Source organism: Pholis gunnellus (genome assembly GCF_910591455.1).
Source record: "Pholis gunnellus genome assembly, chromosome: 18".
Lineage (NCBI taxonomy): Eukaryota > Metazoa > Chordata > Actinopteri > Perciformes > Pholidae > Pholis > Pholis gunnellus.
This window is the reverse complement of record NC_136545.1, coordinates 14,988,008-15,006,562: the sequence shown is the minus strand read 5'-3', so window position 1 is coordinate 15,006,562 and position 18,555 is coordinate 14,988,008. Positions and strand designations below refer to the sequence as shown.

The 18,555-nt window shown below is 41.7% G+C and overlaps 3 protein-coding genes across 3 annotated transcripts; 2 read left to right on the top strand and 1 right to left on the bottom strand.

The window, feature by feature from the left end:
• Positions 1 to 499: 499 nt before the first annotated feature.
• On the top strand, positions 500 to 7,322 carry LOC306710658 (alanine--glyoxylate aminotransferase 2, mitochondrial-like; the record flags this gene model as incomplete). Its single annotated transcript, XM_079179300.1, has 14 exons — positions 500 to 625; positions 2,570 to 2,658; positions 3,483 to 3,673; positions 3,771 to 3,894; positions 3,998 to 4,092; positions 4,189 to 4,282; positions 4,841 to 4,934; positions 5,258 to 5,358; positions 5,505 to 5,597; positions 5,764 to 5,896; positions 5,983 to 6,071; positions 6,560 to 6,709; positions 6,903 to 7,001; positions 7,221 to 7,322. The coding sequence occupies exons 1-14, from the start codon at positions 529 to 531 to the stop codon at positions 7,320 to 7,322; spliced, it is 1,551 nt and encodes a 516-aa protein (XP_079035426.1). The 5' UTR covers positions 500 to 528.
• A 487-nt stretch (positions 7,323 to 7,809) lies between these two features.
• Positions 7,810 to 12,259, bottom strand: dnajc21 (DnaJ heat shock protein family (Hsp40) member C21). Its single transcript, XM_079178580.1, has 11 exons — positions 11,891 to 12,259; positions 11,513 to 11,606; positions 11,297 to 11,420; positions 10,621 to 10,752; positions 10,136 to 10,440; positions 9,883 to 10,049; positions 9,678 to 9,774; positions 9,028 to 9,183; positions 8,884 to 8,932; positions 8,545 to 8,802; positions 7,810 to 8,305 (listed from the first exon to the last, which is right to left on the bottom strand). The coding sequence occupies exons 1-11, from the start codon at positions 11,985 to 11,987 to the stop codon at positions 8,144 to 8,146; spliced, it is 1,641 nt and encodes a 546-aa protein (XP_079034706.1). The 5' UTR covers positions 11,988 to 12,259; the 3' UTR covers positions 7,810 to 8,143.
• Positions 12,260 to 15,897: 3,638 nt separating this feature from the next.
• On the top strand, positions 15,898 to 18,002 carry rad1 (RAD1 homolog (S. pombe); the record flags this gene model as incomplete). Its single annotated transcript, XM_079179299.1, has 7 exons — positions 15,898 to 15,961; positions 16,351 to 16,552; positions 16,648 to 16,756; positions 16,905 to 17,062; positions 17,237 to 17,337; positions 17,545 to 17,643; positions 17,825 to 18,002. The coding sequence occupies exons 2-7, from the start codon at positions 16,358 to 16,360 to the stop codon at positions 18,000 to 18,002; spliced, it is 840 nt and encodes a 279-aa protein (XP_079035425.1). The 5' UTR covers positions 15,898 to 15,961; positions 16,351 to 16,357.
• Between the last annotated feature and the right edge of the window lie 553 nt (positions 18,003 to 18,555).

Genomic DNA, 18,555 nt, shown 5'->3' with positions numbered 1-18,555 from the left:
GGGATGGGGGTATGGAAGGAGTCAGTAAGGTAAGTCTGGTTGAGCAGAGGTATGTACCTGAGTGTTATTTTGGGTTGTGGAGACCACGATGCTCAGTATGAGAGATCCTTTTTTTAAATTTTATCCATGGATACTGACACATCTCAGGTGCAGCCAGGCGCTAAGACAGCCTTCATCAAAGTAGCTGGCTGTTCAGCAAAGCAAGCAAAAATGTCGTAACGCTCACCTCGTGGGTGAGGTCAGCGTCTTCTCTGGCCTCAAACAGGATAGAACCGCCGATTTTTTTCCATCACCTATTCAGTGAACATGTTCAGCAGAAATCTGTGATGACTGGCTACACATTTATCTACAGTATGTGACGTTTCAGAGAAATCATTGTAGTTTGGTAGGATCTGGGTACCATTGGCTGCTCGCTGCCCACCCATCCTTGAGATTTTTGATAAAAAGAAGAGCCTGAAGTAAGTCTGCTGCTGAGTGTAAGAGGGGGAAGCGAGTAGGATAGCTGTGTGCCCTCCGTACTCGCTGATCATGTTGAAAGTTGTTTCCTCTCTAAGAGGCCATTGTGCGGTTTTAACAGGGCAGCCTTGCTGTTTACCTGGTTTGGCCAAACTTCACCTGGGAAGTGGTAAGTGAAGATGGACAAACACATAATAAGTTGATCATGATCTGTGTTTTATGAACTGTAGCCTTTATGTGTGTCATAGTAAGCTTAGAATATCAGATGGCAATACATTTTGCTTGTTGGCTCATGAATTAATTAGATGATGTTATGGTAGAATTCAAGATAATTTGTCTGTTTGGGTGAAACTCTGGAATCAGAGATAATCATTGGTTTAACAGTGTTTTCATAGGCTGCAGTAGATATTGGTGCACCACACTAGGTAATATATTGTCACTGCTACTGATTTGGTGATCAAATTGTATAGAAGCAGAGAATGACGCAAAGATGCACACATTGTAGGAAATACTTTTAGTCATATTTTCTCATTTGAAAAATGTACATAGTGACTAAGACTTCATAATCTCCAATTAAATGTTTTCTCCAGAGGGTAACAGCATTACATTTTATTTAATAATATAAATTACAGGACTGTCTCAGAAAAGTAGAATATTGTGATAAAGTTCTTTATTTTGTGTAATGCAATTAAAAAAACAAAAATGTCATGCATTCTGGATTCATTACAAATCAACTGAAATATTGCAAGCCTTTTATTCTTTTAATATTGCTGATTATGGCTTACAGCTTAAGAAAACTCAAATATCCTATCTCTAAATATTAGAATATCATGAAAAAGTATACTAGTAGGGTATTCAACTAATCACTTGAATCGTCTAATTAACTCGAAACACCTGCAAGGGTTTCCTGAGCCTTGAAAAACACTCAGCTTGGTTCAGTAAACTAAATCACACGTACGGGGATTATCACAATATTCTAATTTTCTGAGACAGTCCTGTATATATTTGTCAGACCAGTTCTAACTGACATTTCCAGCCATGAGTAGACTGGGAAAAACAGGAAGCATAGTTCTTACTGAGTAGCAGAATGTGAACTTAATGTGGTTAAACCATTAACCAGGTTATAACTGGATTAAATATTGATCAGATAATTCAGAATGAAGGTCTAACGTAATGAAAATTAAAGAAAGTCTTTCTTCCAAATCTCTAATTCGCTTTCCACAGCTACACATCTTTTCAAGAATTCAATGGGAAATGCCAATTCCATCTGATTATAATGCCACAATATAGAGCCTGGATTAGAACGACCACTGAGATCCAAATCAAGACCGTTCTGTTTTTGCATACTTTGTGTTTTGCGTGATAAAGTCATCATTTTTACAGTATCACGCTTTCACATCCCCAGAATCAGCACGACCTCAGCTAATTGTAGTCACTCAATAAAGACTAACATACACTATAATAGGGGATATTAGGCCATTAAAAATGTATATATTCAGAAAAATCTATATTCAAATTTCTTTGGATTGTGCTAGAAGTGATTTGAAGCTGCTAACTTAGTGTTTTGGGCAGTGTCCACGAGCGTGTTTTGCCTGGAATTGTCCTTTTTTCCTGCCAATGCATAACCCTAAACATGATATGCTTCATGGCAGTTCCTGTCCACAATCACACACAGGGGCCCCTCGCATGCCTTGCACCAGAATGGGGTATTTTTCTCACAGATTACACATTCTTTCTGCATCCTGCAGTCCCCTTTATGGATTGGTCCTGTGTTGGAGACATTGTGACGTGTGTGTGATTGTATTGCCTCTTCCCTAGAAGAAAATGAGCTGAGCTGACAGCAGTTCCTGAAAATCCTGGTGGTTCATGGGAATATTGTGTGCCACAGCACACATTTCCCTGTGGAGAATGTAGCTGTTTATAGTAGCAATATCCACAAAGTGATGAAACGGGGCTTCGTACCACTTCATAGTTTTGTGATGCGCCCGAGTGATATCCCAGGATCTGGTCTGACAAGTCCACACCTCCCATGTGCTTATTGTACACTCCGATAGCAGTAGGGCTAACAATCTCCTTTACCTCTTTCTGAATTTCCATCAAAACCATTTCATAGGTGCAGTATGTCAGAAATCAAGCCTCAAACATCATCCTGCAGGCTTTGCAGAGATGCCCTCATGCGATTTCAAACCAGAAGAATACAAGGTAAGAGTGTTGTGGCATCCAGACAGGGTTCTAATAGGGTTTTAGCATAAAATCTCAAATGTTTTATGGCCTATGTCATGCAAAAGGGGTGTAATACAGTTTAAACTTTACCTGGCAGGTCGTACAATTGACATTAAAAATCATTAGAAATTTAACTGAAATTGCAATTATCAGCAATAGTAGAGTACACACACTGCAATATGTTGTTCGTAATTAAAGGTACTCTGTGGAGCTTTTGACCACTAGTGGTATCTTAGAGCAATGTTTTGTGTCATGTGTTCTACCATCATAAACACGAGATATCAGGCTACTGGTTAAAGGCCTGATCTCACCTGACATATGATGAAGATTATGTGCATGTCCTTGGGAAATTGGGGGTGCTAGAAGCTTGGTGTCGTAGGGAGAGCTGGCAGGGTGAACTATTGTAGCTGACAAGCTAACAGCTAGCACGATAGCCAACCAGAAACATACTACCGTGTCACGGTCATGATAGAACTCTTATTGCACACCATAATTTACACAATTTCACTCCACTGAGTGCTGCAATTTCCCTGAGATTAGTTTCTTTTTCTGCAAAAAAATCTGCCATTTAAATGCTGGTGTGGCCGAGCCTTAAGAGAAAACATTGACCAGCTGGTGGCGCTACAAGAAAGTTCAGGGGATCAACTAAATAATCAGCACTCATCTCCTCTGTGGACCTTGAATGTCTGTATTCAATTTCGTGGAGACAGACATTTAACTAAAAACCAAAAACAAACCTATTTTATTGAGAAGGTCTTCCATGAGAACTATAATTATTTTCCTGTGTATTTGTCTCTGTCCAGGGTATGTCCAAAGAGCGGATGATGGAGATCCGCAAACAGAACTGCAACCCCGTGACCATGAAGATTACCTACTATAAGAAACCGGTGTTCATCCACCAGGGACACATGCAGTGGCTGTGGGATGTGGACGGGAAGCGATACCTGGATCTATTTGCTGGTGTGGCTACTGTCAGTTTGGGCCACTGCCACCCGTAAGGTCCTTTTTTTCTTTGCTGTGATAGTCTAATTCTATCAGTCAAAGTGTATCAGTGTATATTGTTGCTCTGACCCTGACATCTGTGGGTACAGGAAGGTGACAGCAGCCACACAGAGACAGTTGAAGAGACTGTGGCATACTACAAACATCTACGTCCATCCTACTCTCCATGAGTACTGTGAGAAACTAGCTTCCTACTTGCCAGATCCTCTCAAGGTACATTGGTGGATTTTTCTTTCCCGATCAGCTGAGACCAGGATCCTGGATATATATGTATGCTGTGATTAAAATGTCTGCTGGTTCTTGTCTCCCTGTCCAGGTGATATATCTGACCAACAGCGGCTCGGAAGCCAATGACCTGGCCATGCTGATGGCTCGACTTCACACGGGAAACTTTGACATCATCACTTTCAGGTACAAGTCTAGTTATGTTTGTTTTTAGCAATAATTGCTTTACATTTTCAAAATGTTTCTGATTGTTCTTTTGTTTGTTTTGTTTTTATCCTCCAGAGGATCATACCACGGTGGCACCCAACAGACCATGGGTCTTACTGCCAACTCACCATATAAATACCCCGTCGCCACTAGTTTAGGCTGCACACATGTATGTATACATGAAAACTATCATTAATCATAGTCAACTCTTCTGTCTTTTGCTTGCATGCTCTTCTCTCAGTCACCAGTGAGAGGATCTTCTAGGTGCTAAAAGCTGCTGATTTATTCAGTGACGATGGTGATTGAGAATTGTCAGCTCAGCTTAGAGATTTGTTGCAAAAGTTAGTTTTAGATTTCGGCTACAAAGGAGTTTCATGGCAAAGTTCACAAGACCAGCATCTTTCATCTATGTGCATCTTCAATGCTGCTACACACTTCATCCAAACACAAACCCCAAACACATGATGCCACCACTAACGACGCTCTCTATGCAGGTTACTCGCTCAGCATTAAATGTATACAGCAGCGTGCCACAGGCTGCACTAGCCATCCATACAAGCAAACAGTACAAGCTGTATGCGTGCATTAATAGATATTGTCTGACCTTGGTGATGGCAATCCAAGCCATCCAAGTTCCATGATGATTTATTTGTGCTGCGTTCATTACGAGTGACTGTTGCTGTCAGGTTGATCTCGCTGACTCGGTTTTCCGCCCCAAAACAAACAGACCATGAATCCTGATGTGTTCAGAGGTCCGTGGGGAGGAAGCCACTGCAGAGACTCTCCTGTGCAGACCATCAGAGAATGCGACTGTGCCCAAGGTACACAAACACGTGCACACGTGGCTCGATACACTCTCATGTTATCTCTCATGGTGCTCTCGTGAATAGGCTAATTCACCACTAGTATCAGAATATTGCAGAATTTCTGCAATATTCCTCCAACAATATAATGTTAAACTTCCACAGCAAATGATGATATGGGACATTTGTCAATACTTTTGTACTATATGGAAAGACATTAAACAATGTATCGATTAATTGCTCAGCCCTTCGGTGCTGTAATGTGTTCAGAACTATTTTGGATGTACTGCATTTATACGTGCTAATTTGTCACTAAAATGATTTCCTTTTTAATCCCACAGGTCATTGCATGGCAAATGACCTGTACATTGGACAGCTTAAAGAGACATTTGCTACAAGTGTCCCGAGTCGTATTGCTGCTTTTTTCGCAGAGCCGATTCAGGTATGAAATCCTTATCTGGAGTAGTGACCTGAAAAAGTCATAACTGTTATTGTGCCATTGGTGATCATTGTTATCTCATGGTCAGTATGACTGCTTGTGTTGATCAAGATGGGTCTGTGGGATGTGAATGGGTTTTGTTTGTGCAGGGAATGGGAGGAGCTGTGCAGTACCCTAAAAACTACCTCAAGGAGGCTTACAACCTCGTAAGAGAAAGAGGAGGGATCTGCATTTCCGATGAGGTTAGATGCACAAAGTTATGTTATGCTCAAAAATACAATAACATAAAGCCAACACTATGTAACAAGGGTAAGATCAGGCACTATTGGCCTTTATCATGTCACCTCAAAAGGTCAAATTCAATGTGTGAATTCACAGAGCCCGGTTTCTTTGTTTTGCACCTGACAGGTCCAGACTGGATTTGGGCGAACAGGAAGCCACTTCTGGGGCTTCCAGGGTCACGACGTCGTTCCTGATATGGTTACGATGGCGAAGGGCATTGGTAATGGGTTCCCAGTAGGAGCTGTTGTTACAACACCAGGTGAGATAATACTGTAAAACAGAAAAAACCTTGTTTGAGGCCGCACTGGGTGGAAGTGTGAGCTTGTTTGTTTTTGTGTTTTCCAGAAATTGCTGCCTCCTTTGGTAAGGCCTTCCACTTCAACACCTTTGGAGGAAGTCCTGTGGCTTGTGCTGTTGCTTCATCAGTGCTTGACGTAAGAATTCATCTTCTCTTTTCACATCAGTGCTGTTCATCAGCCCAAGAGAGTACTTACTTAGCCTATTAGTGTAGCTGCGGTTGAAAAGTCTACAGTCACTCAAGCACACTGAATTATAACTCATCTATAATATTTTTGTGCTACAGCATCACATCCTGTTTGTGGGAAAAATCTGAAACCAAAGGGAGGAATTTATATTTTATATTTTTTTGTTTTGTGACGGCGTATTTTTACATTATTTCGTCCGAATTCATTTAGTTCTCCCTCTAAGTACAGTAGATGGAACTTGATTCTACACAGACAATCAAACTACAACACGTTGCCCACTTGCCCTTATACAGTCACTACGTCACCATTTATGGTGTGCCCAGGCCCTTACTAATAAAAACGATTGACTATAAATGAATTAAAAAAAACACTTGAGGATTAAAAATGAGGATTTCATTTGGACTTCAAACAGTAACCGACCGATTTTTACGTTACAGACTATCCAAGAAGACGGCACACAGCAGAACAGTCTTTCTGTGGGAACCTATCTGATGACAGAACTGGCAAAACTCAGAGACAAGTATGAGATAATCGGTGACGTCCGTGGAAAAGGCCTGCAGATTGGTGTGGAAATGGTCAAAGACAAGGTATTTATTTTGCAATAGAATAGGCTGGAAATTGTAGCCGTAGTAGCCTGTCAGGCCATTAAGAATACGTGGTTAGTTGTTTTGACACTTGCAGATGGATAGTGTTCATAATGTTAGTTTATTAAATATAGTCTATAAAACACATTTAGCCACATCCACCCTTTTTAAAAAAAATGTTCTCTGTCATCCACAGGCCAGCAGAGACCCACTGCCTCCTGCAGCAATGAGTGAGATCTTTGAGGACGTAAAGGACATGGGAGTCCTGATAGGGAAAGGAGGACTCTACGGACAGGTAACAGCACTCACCTTGAAGTAGCCTCTCCCTTTTCCATACATGATAAACATTATATAACTACTATTATGAGCCAATTCTTCATTTTAATCCTGAACCATTTAACCAGCCCATGAATACTGTCTCTTATCATACGTCTGCCTTCACTGTGCGACACAGAATAAAGCAGCTGCCCTGGTTAATCTGCTCTCTTTGTCCTTGTTTTTCTCACCACTTCAGACCTTCCGCATCCAACCCCCCATGTGCATCACAAAGGACGACGTCGATTTCTTCCTGGCAGTTTTCAACAAGGCCGTCCACGGCTACATGGACAGACAATGAACGGGTCAGAGGAGCAACTCAATGCCCCGGACTAAACATTGAAAACACTCGCACTCAGCGGCAGACTGCACTTCTTGTAAATCTTTCAAATGTTAATTATTGAATGATTAATTATGTTTGTCCTGTTGTGGAAAACAGCGTTATTAACTTTGTAAACAGGAACTTTAATATGATCTGCATGTTATATTAAGTCAGTCCGGCTTTAAAACCTTTTTCCTCATACTTCAATACACCGATCACACATCATACAAATGTCTTGCTGACCGACTTCTAATTCATTTCGCTCTGATTGGATCCACTGTCATTGTCATGATTGTTCTGCAGGCTTTATATCTGAATGTAATGATTATCTCTTGTGCTTTGAAACAGTTGCTTAAACACGTCATTTTGTTTGTACGTGTCACCAATAGAATGTAAACATATACGGTAGTTTATTGTTAGAAATGGTTACTAGAGGCATTAACGTAAATCATTCCAGAGTTGTCGTATAAATACCAACGTGCAGTATCACCTTTATTTTTATGATGCAGTAATACCACTACAGAGCTCTCCAAAACAGTAAAGGATCTGATAATAGGATGCATCCTGTATGTTCTTTCAGAGACGTTCAGCAGTTACTGTGAAATGTACTCGCACATACATAACTGTCTCACTCGACAGGAGTGTTGGGTAATTAAAAAAAACACAAAAAGCTATTCCCTGGGAGTCAGCCAGCCAGTCCATTAAAAGTCCACTTTCAGAGGCTTCTTTCAGTTTATTTTCCTTCACAGAGTTTCCTGTGTCCCTGCTGAGTCGCACCCTTTTGCCCGGATCCAGATGTGTTATCTGTTCTTCTTCTTGTCTTTTTTGCTCTTGCTCACGGAGCTGTGGGGAGCGTTTGAGGAGGCAGCGCTGGCGTGGCCGCTGGTCTTCAGGTGGTCAAACAACTTGTTTCTTGTGGGGAACTCGTTGTTGCAGGTCACACAGCAGAGGCTCACTTCAGTCTGGAGGTGGAAATGGGGGAGATGTGATTTAATAATGTAAGCAGGGATCATTTTCGAACAGTAAATAATGTAATAAGGTCATCTTTGATAACTCAGAAGGAAGGGGAAAATAAAAAACTGATGTTGTGGATGCATGTGTAAGAAGAAGACATTTGTAATAATACAATTATTGAATGGAAAATTATCAATACAAACCACTCCCATAAATCCTCTTAAACTCTGGGTTCAACCGTACAAACCTCGAGAATCGGTTCTCCTCCTGCGTTTGACTTGACACTCTTGGATTTGTCTTTTCCTCCTCCCTTCTTTCCTTTCGTCTTCCCAGAGCTCTTGACTTCTGCGGGAGGGGGATCGTCCTGCTTCTCAGGCTCTGTTGTGTTCTCCGACTTCTCGGGGGCTTCGTCCTCGCAGGTGGTCGGTGTTGGTTTCTCCACTTCCACTTCCACCTCCTCTTCCTCCTCCTCCTCCTCCTCCTCCCCGACCTCAGGAGCACTCTGCTATGGAGGAGGACAGCGTGAATACATAGATAGCTTCTTAGGTTCACTTCACACTTAACCATAAGAAAAGATATCACTCACCTGTACTACTTTCTGCAGTTTCTTTTTCCTCTTTTGCTTTTTGGACAGCCTGAGTAAGTGAAAAGAAAAATGTCAGAAATGTAAATGCTAACGCGTCATCAGGTTATTCTAACCACCGAGTGAAAAGAAAGAAAAGCTGCTCACTTTTGCCTTGGCTTGTCTTCCTCATCCTCCTCTTCCTCCTCTATCCCCTCCTTTCCGTTCAAGTTGAGACCAAGTGAGTCCTCCTCTTCCTCCAGCTGTTTTCGTAGCAACGCCACCAGCTCCCGGTGCTTTTTAGATTTTTCATGGTTCTTCATTCTGTACAAAGAAAAGGAAATTGAAAAAAAATGCAAACTGCTTTAATGACAGATGTAGCAGTGTGTGAAGTGCAAAAACACCCGTTGCAGATTTGCATTATAATCTCCAACAAGAACCTACAATATCATTACAAATAATCATTGACATTCCTCAACAACCAACATGTGCAAACAATGACAACGACATTCAAGTTTGACAGTTAATAGTTTCTCTCCATTGTTTAGATTCACCACAGACAAAAGTGTTGAAACAGTCCACAGTGGCTTGATTTACACCTCCATATCTTCCCTCTCATTTACTTCAGACCATAGATTCTGTCACATGAGGCCTCCTATTAACACTTTGGATTAAAATAAGCTTTGTGTTTAACGCCATGCTGAAATCAATAACACACTGCATCGCTGGACCCCGTGCTGATTCCCAGCTTAGCGAGGTGAACTAGACTGTAGGTCCAGAGGACAGCGGGTCGGTGGAGGGAGTCGAAGGTTACTCACGCTTTATCGGATTTGAAGGATTTGTCACAGGCCGGGCAGTACAGATCATCATAATAATCATCAATCGTCAGTTCGTCTCCGTTGGGCTGCTCTGCTTCTGTGAATGAATGTTGATGCGTTGAATAAAAAAAAAAGATTAAAACACCAGAAAAAAACATTAAAACAGACGTATAAAGTAGGCTTAAATCCCAAACGTCTCACTGACCTCCTCCCTCTTCGCCGTTCTTCTCCCGTGTGTCCGCGTCCAGCTCGTCTTCCTCACTCTCCGATGCGTCTCCAAACTCCTCTCCGTACTGAGCCTCTATCTGCTGCAGCTCCTTCTCAAGTTCAGACATGGCCGCCCAGCTCTGCTCCTTGTACTCCTCTGCCAGTCTGAGACATACAGTACAGTATTGTGAGTATAAGGGAGAAACAACGGAGAAAATAATAAACGTCACATTTACCCATCCACCGCTTACTTGGCCTGGCTGAGCTTCTGCTTCCGCCGCAGCTCCTCCACCTTCTTGATCTTCTCAGCGTTCTGCTCCTCCACCAGCTTCCGGTGGGCCAGCACGCGGCGGTCGCGCTTGCGAACAAAAGCCACAAGTTGACGCACAAGCTCGTTGCGCTCTTTTCGAGCCTTGTCTCTGGTCTTCTTGTTCTCCTTCTCCATGGCCCTCTTCTCCCAGCGGTTGGAGGCTTGCCTCGTGTCGTACTCCTCCTTCCAGGCGAAGTTTTTGCGAGTGCAGAAGCTCTGCCAGTAGCCGTAAAACACGTGCACTACCTGCAATTTGCAAATGGAGAGAGTGGTTAAGTAGTACACAAGTCGATTAATAAGGTTTTCTTGCTCAGAGAAGGTAGCACAGAAAACGTACCATTTCATTCATGTAACTGAATGTAAACAACTCTTACGTCATCCAACAGAGGAACAACCTCGAGCGTTTTGAGTGTGGTGCTGGCTTACGCTGTCGTAGTCACTCTGAGAGTCTCCAAAGGGAGGAAACTCCTCCTCTTCTTCCTCTTCATCCACCTTGACGTGCTCCACCTCTTCCTTAACAATGGACTCAAAGAGATTCCTGTAGACTATGTAAAAGCCCTAAGGGACAGAGCGTAGATCAAAACAAGAGGGAATAATTAATGAGAAAATAGATGCACAGTGAATTTATGTCCCCCAAAGTCCTGAAGAATGAACCTGCCACCACCAACCAGAACGGCAAGTCCTGTTGTTCATAAAATCTTGGCTCTATTCCCTGTACGGTTTTGTTGGACTATCTGTGTGTTCTTGCATACTAAAAAGGAGACTGGATGTTTTCTTTGTAAGTGGGGCACAATTGCAAGCTTGCCAACATTCCTGCAGATGGGGGGGTAAATGTTGTCTTTTATCAGCATTTTAATAATCTAATTACCGCTTCCTCTTGTACTGTCTACCAACGAGGACAGACAATGTGACTTGTTATTTAGTCGTGTGGTGCCACAACTCCCGGGTAACATCATCTTCTTTTTAAATCGGCAGATTCATCAAGTTTTGTGGCATGTGGCATCATCCTTGTCTCAAGCAGTGGACTGAAAAACACCTGGTTGAAGGTTTGATGTGACCGTTTGTCAGTACTGATCACACACACAAGATCACACGAGCTCACCTTCTCGTCATCGCCGAAGCCAGCGTAGCAGGTGACCGTGAAGTACTGCAGCAGGTCAATGCTGTCATCTTCATAATCTCCACTGATTCCTCCTTTCAGCAGAGCATCCCTGTGGTTGTCATACCTGCAACACAGAAGGAGACAGTAAGATGTACGAACTTAACCCAAACAATACAGGAGTAGGAGCTAAACCATTGTGACTCTGTTGTAACGCACCAGGCTCTCTCCTGCGGATCACTCAGGACATCATAAGCTGCTTGAATCAGCTTAAACTGCTCCGACGCATCGTCCGCATTGTCCAAGTTTTTATCTGCAAATGTCAGACGGTGAACCACAGCTGTTGTTAACGTGAAAAACTCAAGTGAAATTCCATTTTATCTTTGTAAGGTTCGAGATAACAGCGTCACGTGCTGCTGCAAGAATAAACAACATCAACAGTGGGTGCTGTCTGTTAGTTGGTGTCACTCAGACGCAGAAATGTAGGACCTCCAATACATTTCAGCAGTAGTAAATATTGTATTTTTACGACAGTAGCGTTACACTTAGCTAGCTAACTGACTGACAGGTCATTGAATGATTTCTACCACAGCTTACCCGGGTGCCATTTCAATGCTAATTTACGATACGCTTTCTTCAAGTCACCGTCTCCTGCGTCTCGTTTCACATCCAAGATTTCATAGTGACACTTCATCGTGAACTAAACTGTAACTCTGGATTAGATGACGTCGCTCAGTAGAGATGCTCTTCACGTTGTCCCAGGCGGAGCTAACTTTAGCTATGTGGCTATGCTAACTGCGGCATGCTATGATCTCTATGGTCTCTCTTAAATGATACAGACTTCTCGGGTGATAGCGACAATAGGCTCGAGTTCGACCTTACATATTTAAATCTACACAATGTCCTTTATCACAGACAACGCGCTTCTATATGTTAAGTTATTTTACGACCGGTTGCTAGGACCATAAGCCGTATCTGTAGTGTGGGGCCGCTAAATCTCGCGAGATTCAAGCCATGTCTCTACAGTGTGATGCCGCTAAATTTCGCGAGACTTGACTGGAAGCTTTAACACGTGTTTGCTGACGTCTACTGTTCTTACAGTCTCTTCTGACGTATTCAATTGATGATTTATTGTTAGGCTCTACTGTCCAACATTAAAGACTCTGCATGCGTCACAACATATATTAGTGAACTGACAATTAACACTATGTTATTTTTATGTTCCCAGTTATTATTGTATGTCATCCTCCACTACTTCATAACATTAATATATATATATATATTATGTTGACTACCACATCTCCCTGTTTATTCCACACTGCTGTAGTGAATCTGTGATTGGAGATTGATTATAAAGTCTCACAGATGCCAGCTTACTGTCATTAGTTGTAATCATAGACTGTATAGGTTATAATACCATGATGCTCTCTAGTGGTGACAGCGACACTTGCATTTACAGAGGCCACCTCTTCATGCAACTAAATATTTGCTTTCGAACATACACACGGTACTTTATGAGCTAATGCAGGTATTTTTGACTCAGTATATTTAAATTGGACTACTTCAAGGCTTCAAAATGACCTTATGACCTATTTCTAAAATCCTGGCTATGGCCCTGGCTGAGGACATTATATATATCACATACATGTTACATTATGATTAAGACAATATATTCATTTGAATTACTGGTTAATCCCAGTTAAGTCCCAAAAACATATCAGTGCAAAAAAATGATTTAAGTGGCTTGATCAGAGTATTTAGGGGCTGAAAAAAGAGTCACATCTCATATAAAGTTGGAGGTGAGTTTACTGTTTGCCTTTTTGTCATCAACATCAATAATAAAAACAACTGTTTTTTTATACAGTTGCGTAGTCGCAATTGCGACTACGTTGAGGGACAAATAGGGCGAGCATGTAATAAACAGGATAGAAGGGATATTGAACAAAGTGCAAAACAAAACTACATTTTTTGTAAGCATATGTACCAGAACCAGATGTTTGGCATCTTTTCTTGGCTGCCAGTTCATTAATGTCCGGGATTAGGTTCTGTGGAGTGAAGGTGTGCATCAGTGAGACGACTCCTGTGTGGGTTTTTGTTCATCTTCCAAACATGCAGAGCGTTTGAGCAGCATGCAGGCGGAGTTGAGGCAACGTTTCGGGGATGAATCTTGGGATAGTTACAATTAGCTAAAGCCATGTCATATTCCAGAACTGCAACCTGCCTGGAGTGCCCACCACTGAAGACACATATGTTGAAATGTCAAGACTGGGCCAAGAAATATCTGAAGACAGATTTTTCAAAGGTTTTATGGACTGATGAGATGGGAGTGACTCGTGACGGACCACATGGATGGGCCTGTGGCTGGATCAGTAACGGGCACAGAGCTCCACTTCCACTCAGATGCCAGCAAGGTGGAGGTAGGGTACTGGTATGGGCTGGTATTATTAAAGATGAGCTAGTTGGACCTTTTCGGGTTGAAGATGGACTCAAAATCAACTCCCAAACCTACTGCCAGTTTTTAGAAGACACTTTCTTCAAGCAGTGGTACAGGAAAACATCTGCATCTTTCAAGAAGATCATGATTTGTATGCATCCAAGTACTCCACTGTGTGGCTAGCCAGTAAAGACCTTAAAGATGAAAGAATAATGACATGGCCCCCTTCCTCACCTGACCTAAACCTATTGAGAACTTGTAGGCCCTTTTTAGGAGATTTATGGTGAAGGAGAACAGTCCACCTCTCTGAACAGTGTCTGGGAGGCTGTGATTGATCGTCAACAGATCAAGAAAGTGACAGAATCCATGACTGGAAGGCTTATTACTGTTATTGAAAAGAAGGGGGCTATAATGGTCACTGATTCTTTTTTTTTTTTAAATCTCAGAAATGTTTATTTGTAAATTTTGAGTTGTTTGTTTATTATTCTCACTTTAACAGATGCAAATAAACTAGTGAGATGGGACATTTTTCATTTAGTTGCATAATAATTGTGCACACATAGATATTCTCCGAAAAAAGCCAAAACCTCACTTTTACTTTCTCAAATATACAGGTTTATTAACATTTTGGATTGACCGAGAGCACTGTAGTTGTTCAATAATAAAATGAATCCTCGAAAATACAACTTGGCTAATAATTTTGCACACAGTGTACAATATGTTTTGTGTTTGGAACACTCCTCTCTTAAATTAGTGACCCTTGTATGGTCACGCTGTGTTATCAAAATCAATCCCTTGATGACTCACAACATGAAGTAAGCTAGAGGAAGTATGGGGCTTAAAATGAGCATCTTTTTTTATTTGAACATGATCTTTTATTCATTCATTAAATTGCAATTTTGACATAGAAAAACTATTCTGTCGAGAGTGAATAATCAACACAGTAAATGCATATATCAACAATAACTAATTTCTTAAAGTTACTGTTATACAAATGACATTTTTTAAAACAAGATACAATAACATGGAAGGCTATTAAAAACCACTCCATTCATAGAAGTATTATAAGTTAATTCATAGTTTCTCTACATTATATTAATGAAATATTTACACTGTTTTAGATGCGTTATAATCATTTAGAGATGTCAATCTGTCTTCTTATCGGCTACTGTAGTGGATCCATTGGCTGTGGCCTCACCGTTGCTTTCAGGCTGAAACACATGAGAAGGAAAATGTCTTTCAAAATGCTGTTGTTATCAATAACTCAATAACATCATCACTTTTCAATCAACTTACCGTGAAAGTGCCATTACTCTTTTCAGTAACTTTTTGGTCACTAGCCGCAGTCTCCTGAACTGCTTTTTTGGTCCAGAATGTATTGATAATCGGTGAAATGAAAGGATAGAGGTAAGGCTCCAGGAACCTCTTGTAGACCCACAACAGGACCGGAATCACAATACAGGGAATGCACACCATGACTGCAGCTGAGACAGGCTGCGCAAAATGAAGAACCTGAAGCAGAGAAAGAACACACAAGATGTAAAAAAATAATAATAAGACTTTCAGAGTTTCACACTTTTTATGCTCATATATTTAGAAGGTCAATTTATATATACATAGATTTCATTGGACAAGATATGTGACGGAACTTTCAATATGGTTATCCCTGTGGAGAGGTGTACCAAAAAGCATGAGCACCTAAAACATCTCACTGAGGTTTGTCACGAGCAACCTGTCAATTAACCTGGTGCTTAAGAAGCTTATATTTCGTCACAAACAGCACACGGAAGGCTGTGTTCTCCGCTCTGCTTTGCAATGTGAGTCGACAACATGTTGAGGCTTTTCTTGAGACATGTTATGTCTCATTAACTGGCCTCGTTAGTGATTAGTTATAACGTTAAACACACCGTCACCAGTCATGTTCAGCTAAGCTAAAGCTAACTTCCTGTCATCGCGCGGTGAACGGAACAGGTATGAAGAATTATAATCAGCCTGCAGTCCAAACAACGTTTAACTGAGTTAATCTCACCTCCTTTGACCACAAGACACCACTGTTGTCACGTACTGCCGCTGTAGAGAGGGTAATTCTTCCGTGTTTTGGTCTCTGCTACGAAGTCTCTGGAATGTATCTGCACATGCGTAGAACCTACTTCCGTAGAAGAAGAGAGAAGCGGATGTTGTCAGGGGCGCCTTTCTTCAAAACACAGGCACATGAGATTCTGAAATACAACTTTGTAAGTAACTGACGCATTATCAGAAACATTTTTAAGTTTATTTACCGGGGATGCTAGTTCAATTCTATGGCACTTAATACATGCCACTTAAATTATCATTGTTTTTAACTCTTCACTAACTACATGTGATAGGCTGTCATATAACGTTAGCCTAGCTTAAAAAAGGTAAATAACAGACAGCAAAATGACAGCTTTGTGCATCTATAGTACAGTTACCTTACCTTATTCGGCTAAGCGTTTGTTCTTGGTTTTAAATGATTATAATATTAAGGTTGCAATAAAAGAAACATCTCTGTTAACGACATTTACGAGATTTAACTTGATACCATTACCTACGCTATTTTATAGTTTTTGTGCAGTCTTATCAGTTCTGTGTGTCTTCGTTTCAGTGCCACAATGCCTCTGTCAACGCAGTCGCAAGCCGATGATGAGCAATACGTTTTAGTGGCCAGTTTGGACAATGCTCGCAATCTGTCCAATTTACTGAAAGCCATCACATTCAAAGACCACGCCATCTTCAGCGCCACACCCAACGGCCTAAAGGTCACTGTGGAGGACTCCAAATGTCTGCAAGCCAATGCCTTCATCCAGGTGTGTCTTATGTGCATACATAATCCCCCTTATCCTCTTTCATTGAGCATGCGCAGAGAGTCTGGAATAACGGATGTGTCTTCTTTTTCATCCAGGCGGAGATCTTCCAAGAGTTCACTATACGGGAAGATTCGGTGGGTTTCCAGGTCAACCTCACAGTTCTGCTGGACTGCCTTAATATCTTTGGAGGAAGCACAGTACCTGGTACAGATAAAGGAAGCAATAATTAAACAAAACAGATACAATCCTATATAATCACAGTTTAAATAGGATTGTATCTGCCGTGTTTAGATTATTATCCACCTCAGATATGACTGAATGTTTTCATTATCTGCCTTGTGCAATGTTGAAGGAGTGTCAACAGCCTTGCGGATGTGCTACAGGGGGTACGGTTACCCCCTCACGCTGTTCCTGGAGGAGGGTGGGGTGGTGACTGTGTGCAAGATCAACACGCAAGAACCAGAGGAGCCAGTTGACTTTGAGTTCTGCAGCACCAATGTGACAAACAAGGTGAACTGACACTATTTCATATAATTAGTATGCTGTTTATATATACTACTGCATAGTTTGACAAATACAAACAATAAAATACACCTTTTTCTGTTAATTTCAATGATTGCTTATTAATCAAACCCAGTGTCTGCAATTGATTAGGACTCATGTACCTCTGGCTCTTTTTTAAAGGTGATCCTGCAGTCAGAGAGTCTGAAGGAAGCCTTCTCTGAGCTGGACATGACCAGTGAGGTGCTACAGATCACCATGTCCCCCAGCCAGCCATACTTTAGGTGTGTTGTCAAAACCTGAAACTGCTGTTTAAAGCATCACTACTTGTTCTAAAGTTTCATGTTGACTAGACTTTTGGTTCGTTTTTATATTGCTAAAACTCCAAACAACTATGTTTACAATACATGCATCCTCTTTTCATTAATTAAACTGGCAAATCTATAATCTTGTATTCTACTTATTCTTCTGGGATTTGTTCTGCTCTCCAGATTGTCTACGTTTGGGAACTCTGGAAATGCCCATTATGACTATCCCAAAGACTCTGACATGATGGAGCTGTTCCGATGCGACAAGACACAAACCAACAGGTTAGCACAGAGAAATCAATCCATAGTTGCCTTATGTCGCCCCCCCTATGAAAAAGACCAATTATGCTGCTTCAGCTTTTCACATCACACACTGAGGAAGATTCTGGTCTCTGTATCTGCCCGTAATGACTTTTATTAACGCTCCACGTTGTGTGCCGGCCTCTCCGTTAACTGTGACCAGGTACAAGATGTCCCTCCTGAAGCCGTCCACCAAAGCCCTGGCTTTGTCCTGTAAAGTCTCTGTGAGGACAGACAGCAGGGGCTTCCTGTCTCTGCAGTACCTGATCAGAAACGACGACGGACAGATCTGCTTTGTGGAATACTTCTGTTGTCCCGATGAGGAGGTGGAGGAGGGGTGACTACAGTCTGTTGGATGAACTTCAAGGGGGGGGGGGGGGGGCAAAGTCAGACAGGTAAGAAATGCTGGACTTTATAGGCATAATGGACAGTGGGGAAGGTTGCATTGTTTCAACAAAATAACCAGGTTCATCATTTGTCAACAGTCATGTGAGTGGGGCATTGCCACTGGATTTGTGGAATATCGTCGGCTACTTGGTCTTGTTAGACCATTATCATAGAAAGTACATAATGTCATAGACAGATGGAAAATGATTGTATGTACAGTTACTGTATATATTGTATTATAGTGCATTCATGGAGTCCCAGGTGTTTTGAGTCAGAAAACATTGCCTGTAATTCCTTGAACCCACATGGTTTGTAGTCCAGTTGAGGCCACATTCGGTCTGTGTACAGATTTGTGTTTCTGGAGCTTCTTCTGCCTTTTGTCCCCTCACATGCAGTGAGCTGGTCGGCAGCCCATAAAATATTTAAGACATGGTTGTTTTCCTGTTTCTGTACAGTAGGTCTGCACTCCACAGGCCTTCGACTTCTATGCACATGCATTGCCATAAC

Bases quoted from the DNA above. Each gene is read 5' to 3' on its own strand.
- dnajc21 (XM_079178580.1), bottom strand. From the start codon at position 11,987: ATGAAGTGTCACTATGAAATCTTGGATGTGAAACGAGACGCAGGAGAC. The intron at 10,441-10,620 runs GTAAGCCAGCAC...TGCAAATTGCAG, and splicing joins CTCAGAGTGACTACGACAGC to GTAGTGCACGTGTTTTACGG. The intron at 10,050-10,135 runs GTAAGCGGTGGA...TGTATGTCTCAG, and splicing joins CAGAAGCTCAGCCAGGCCAA to ACTGGCAGAGGAGTACAAGG.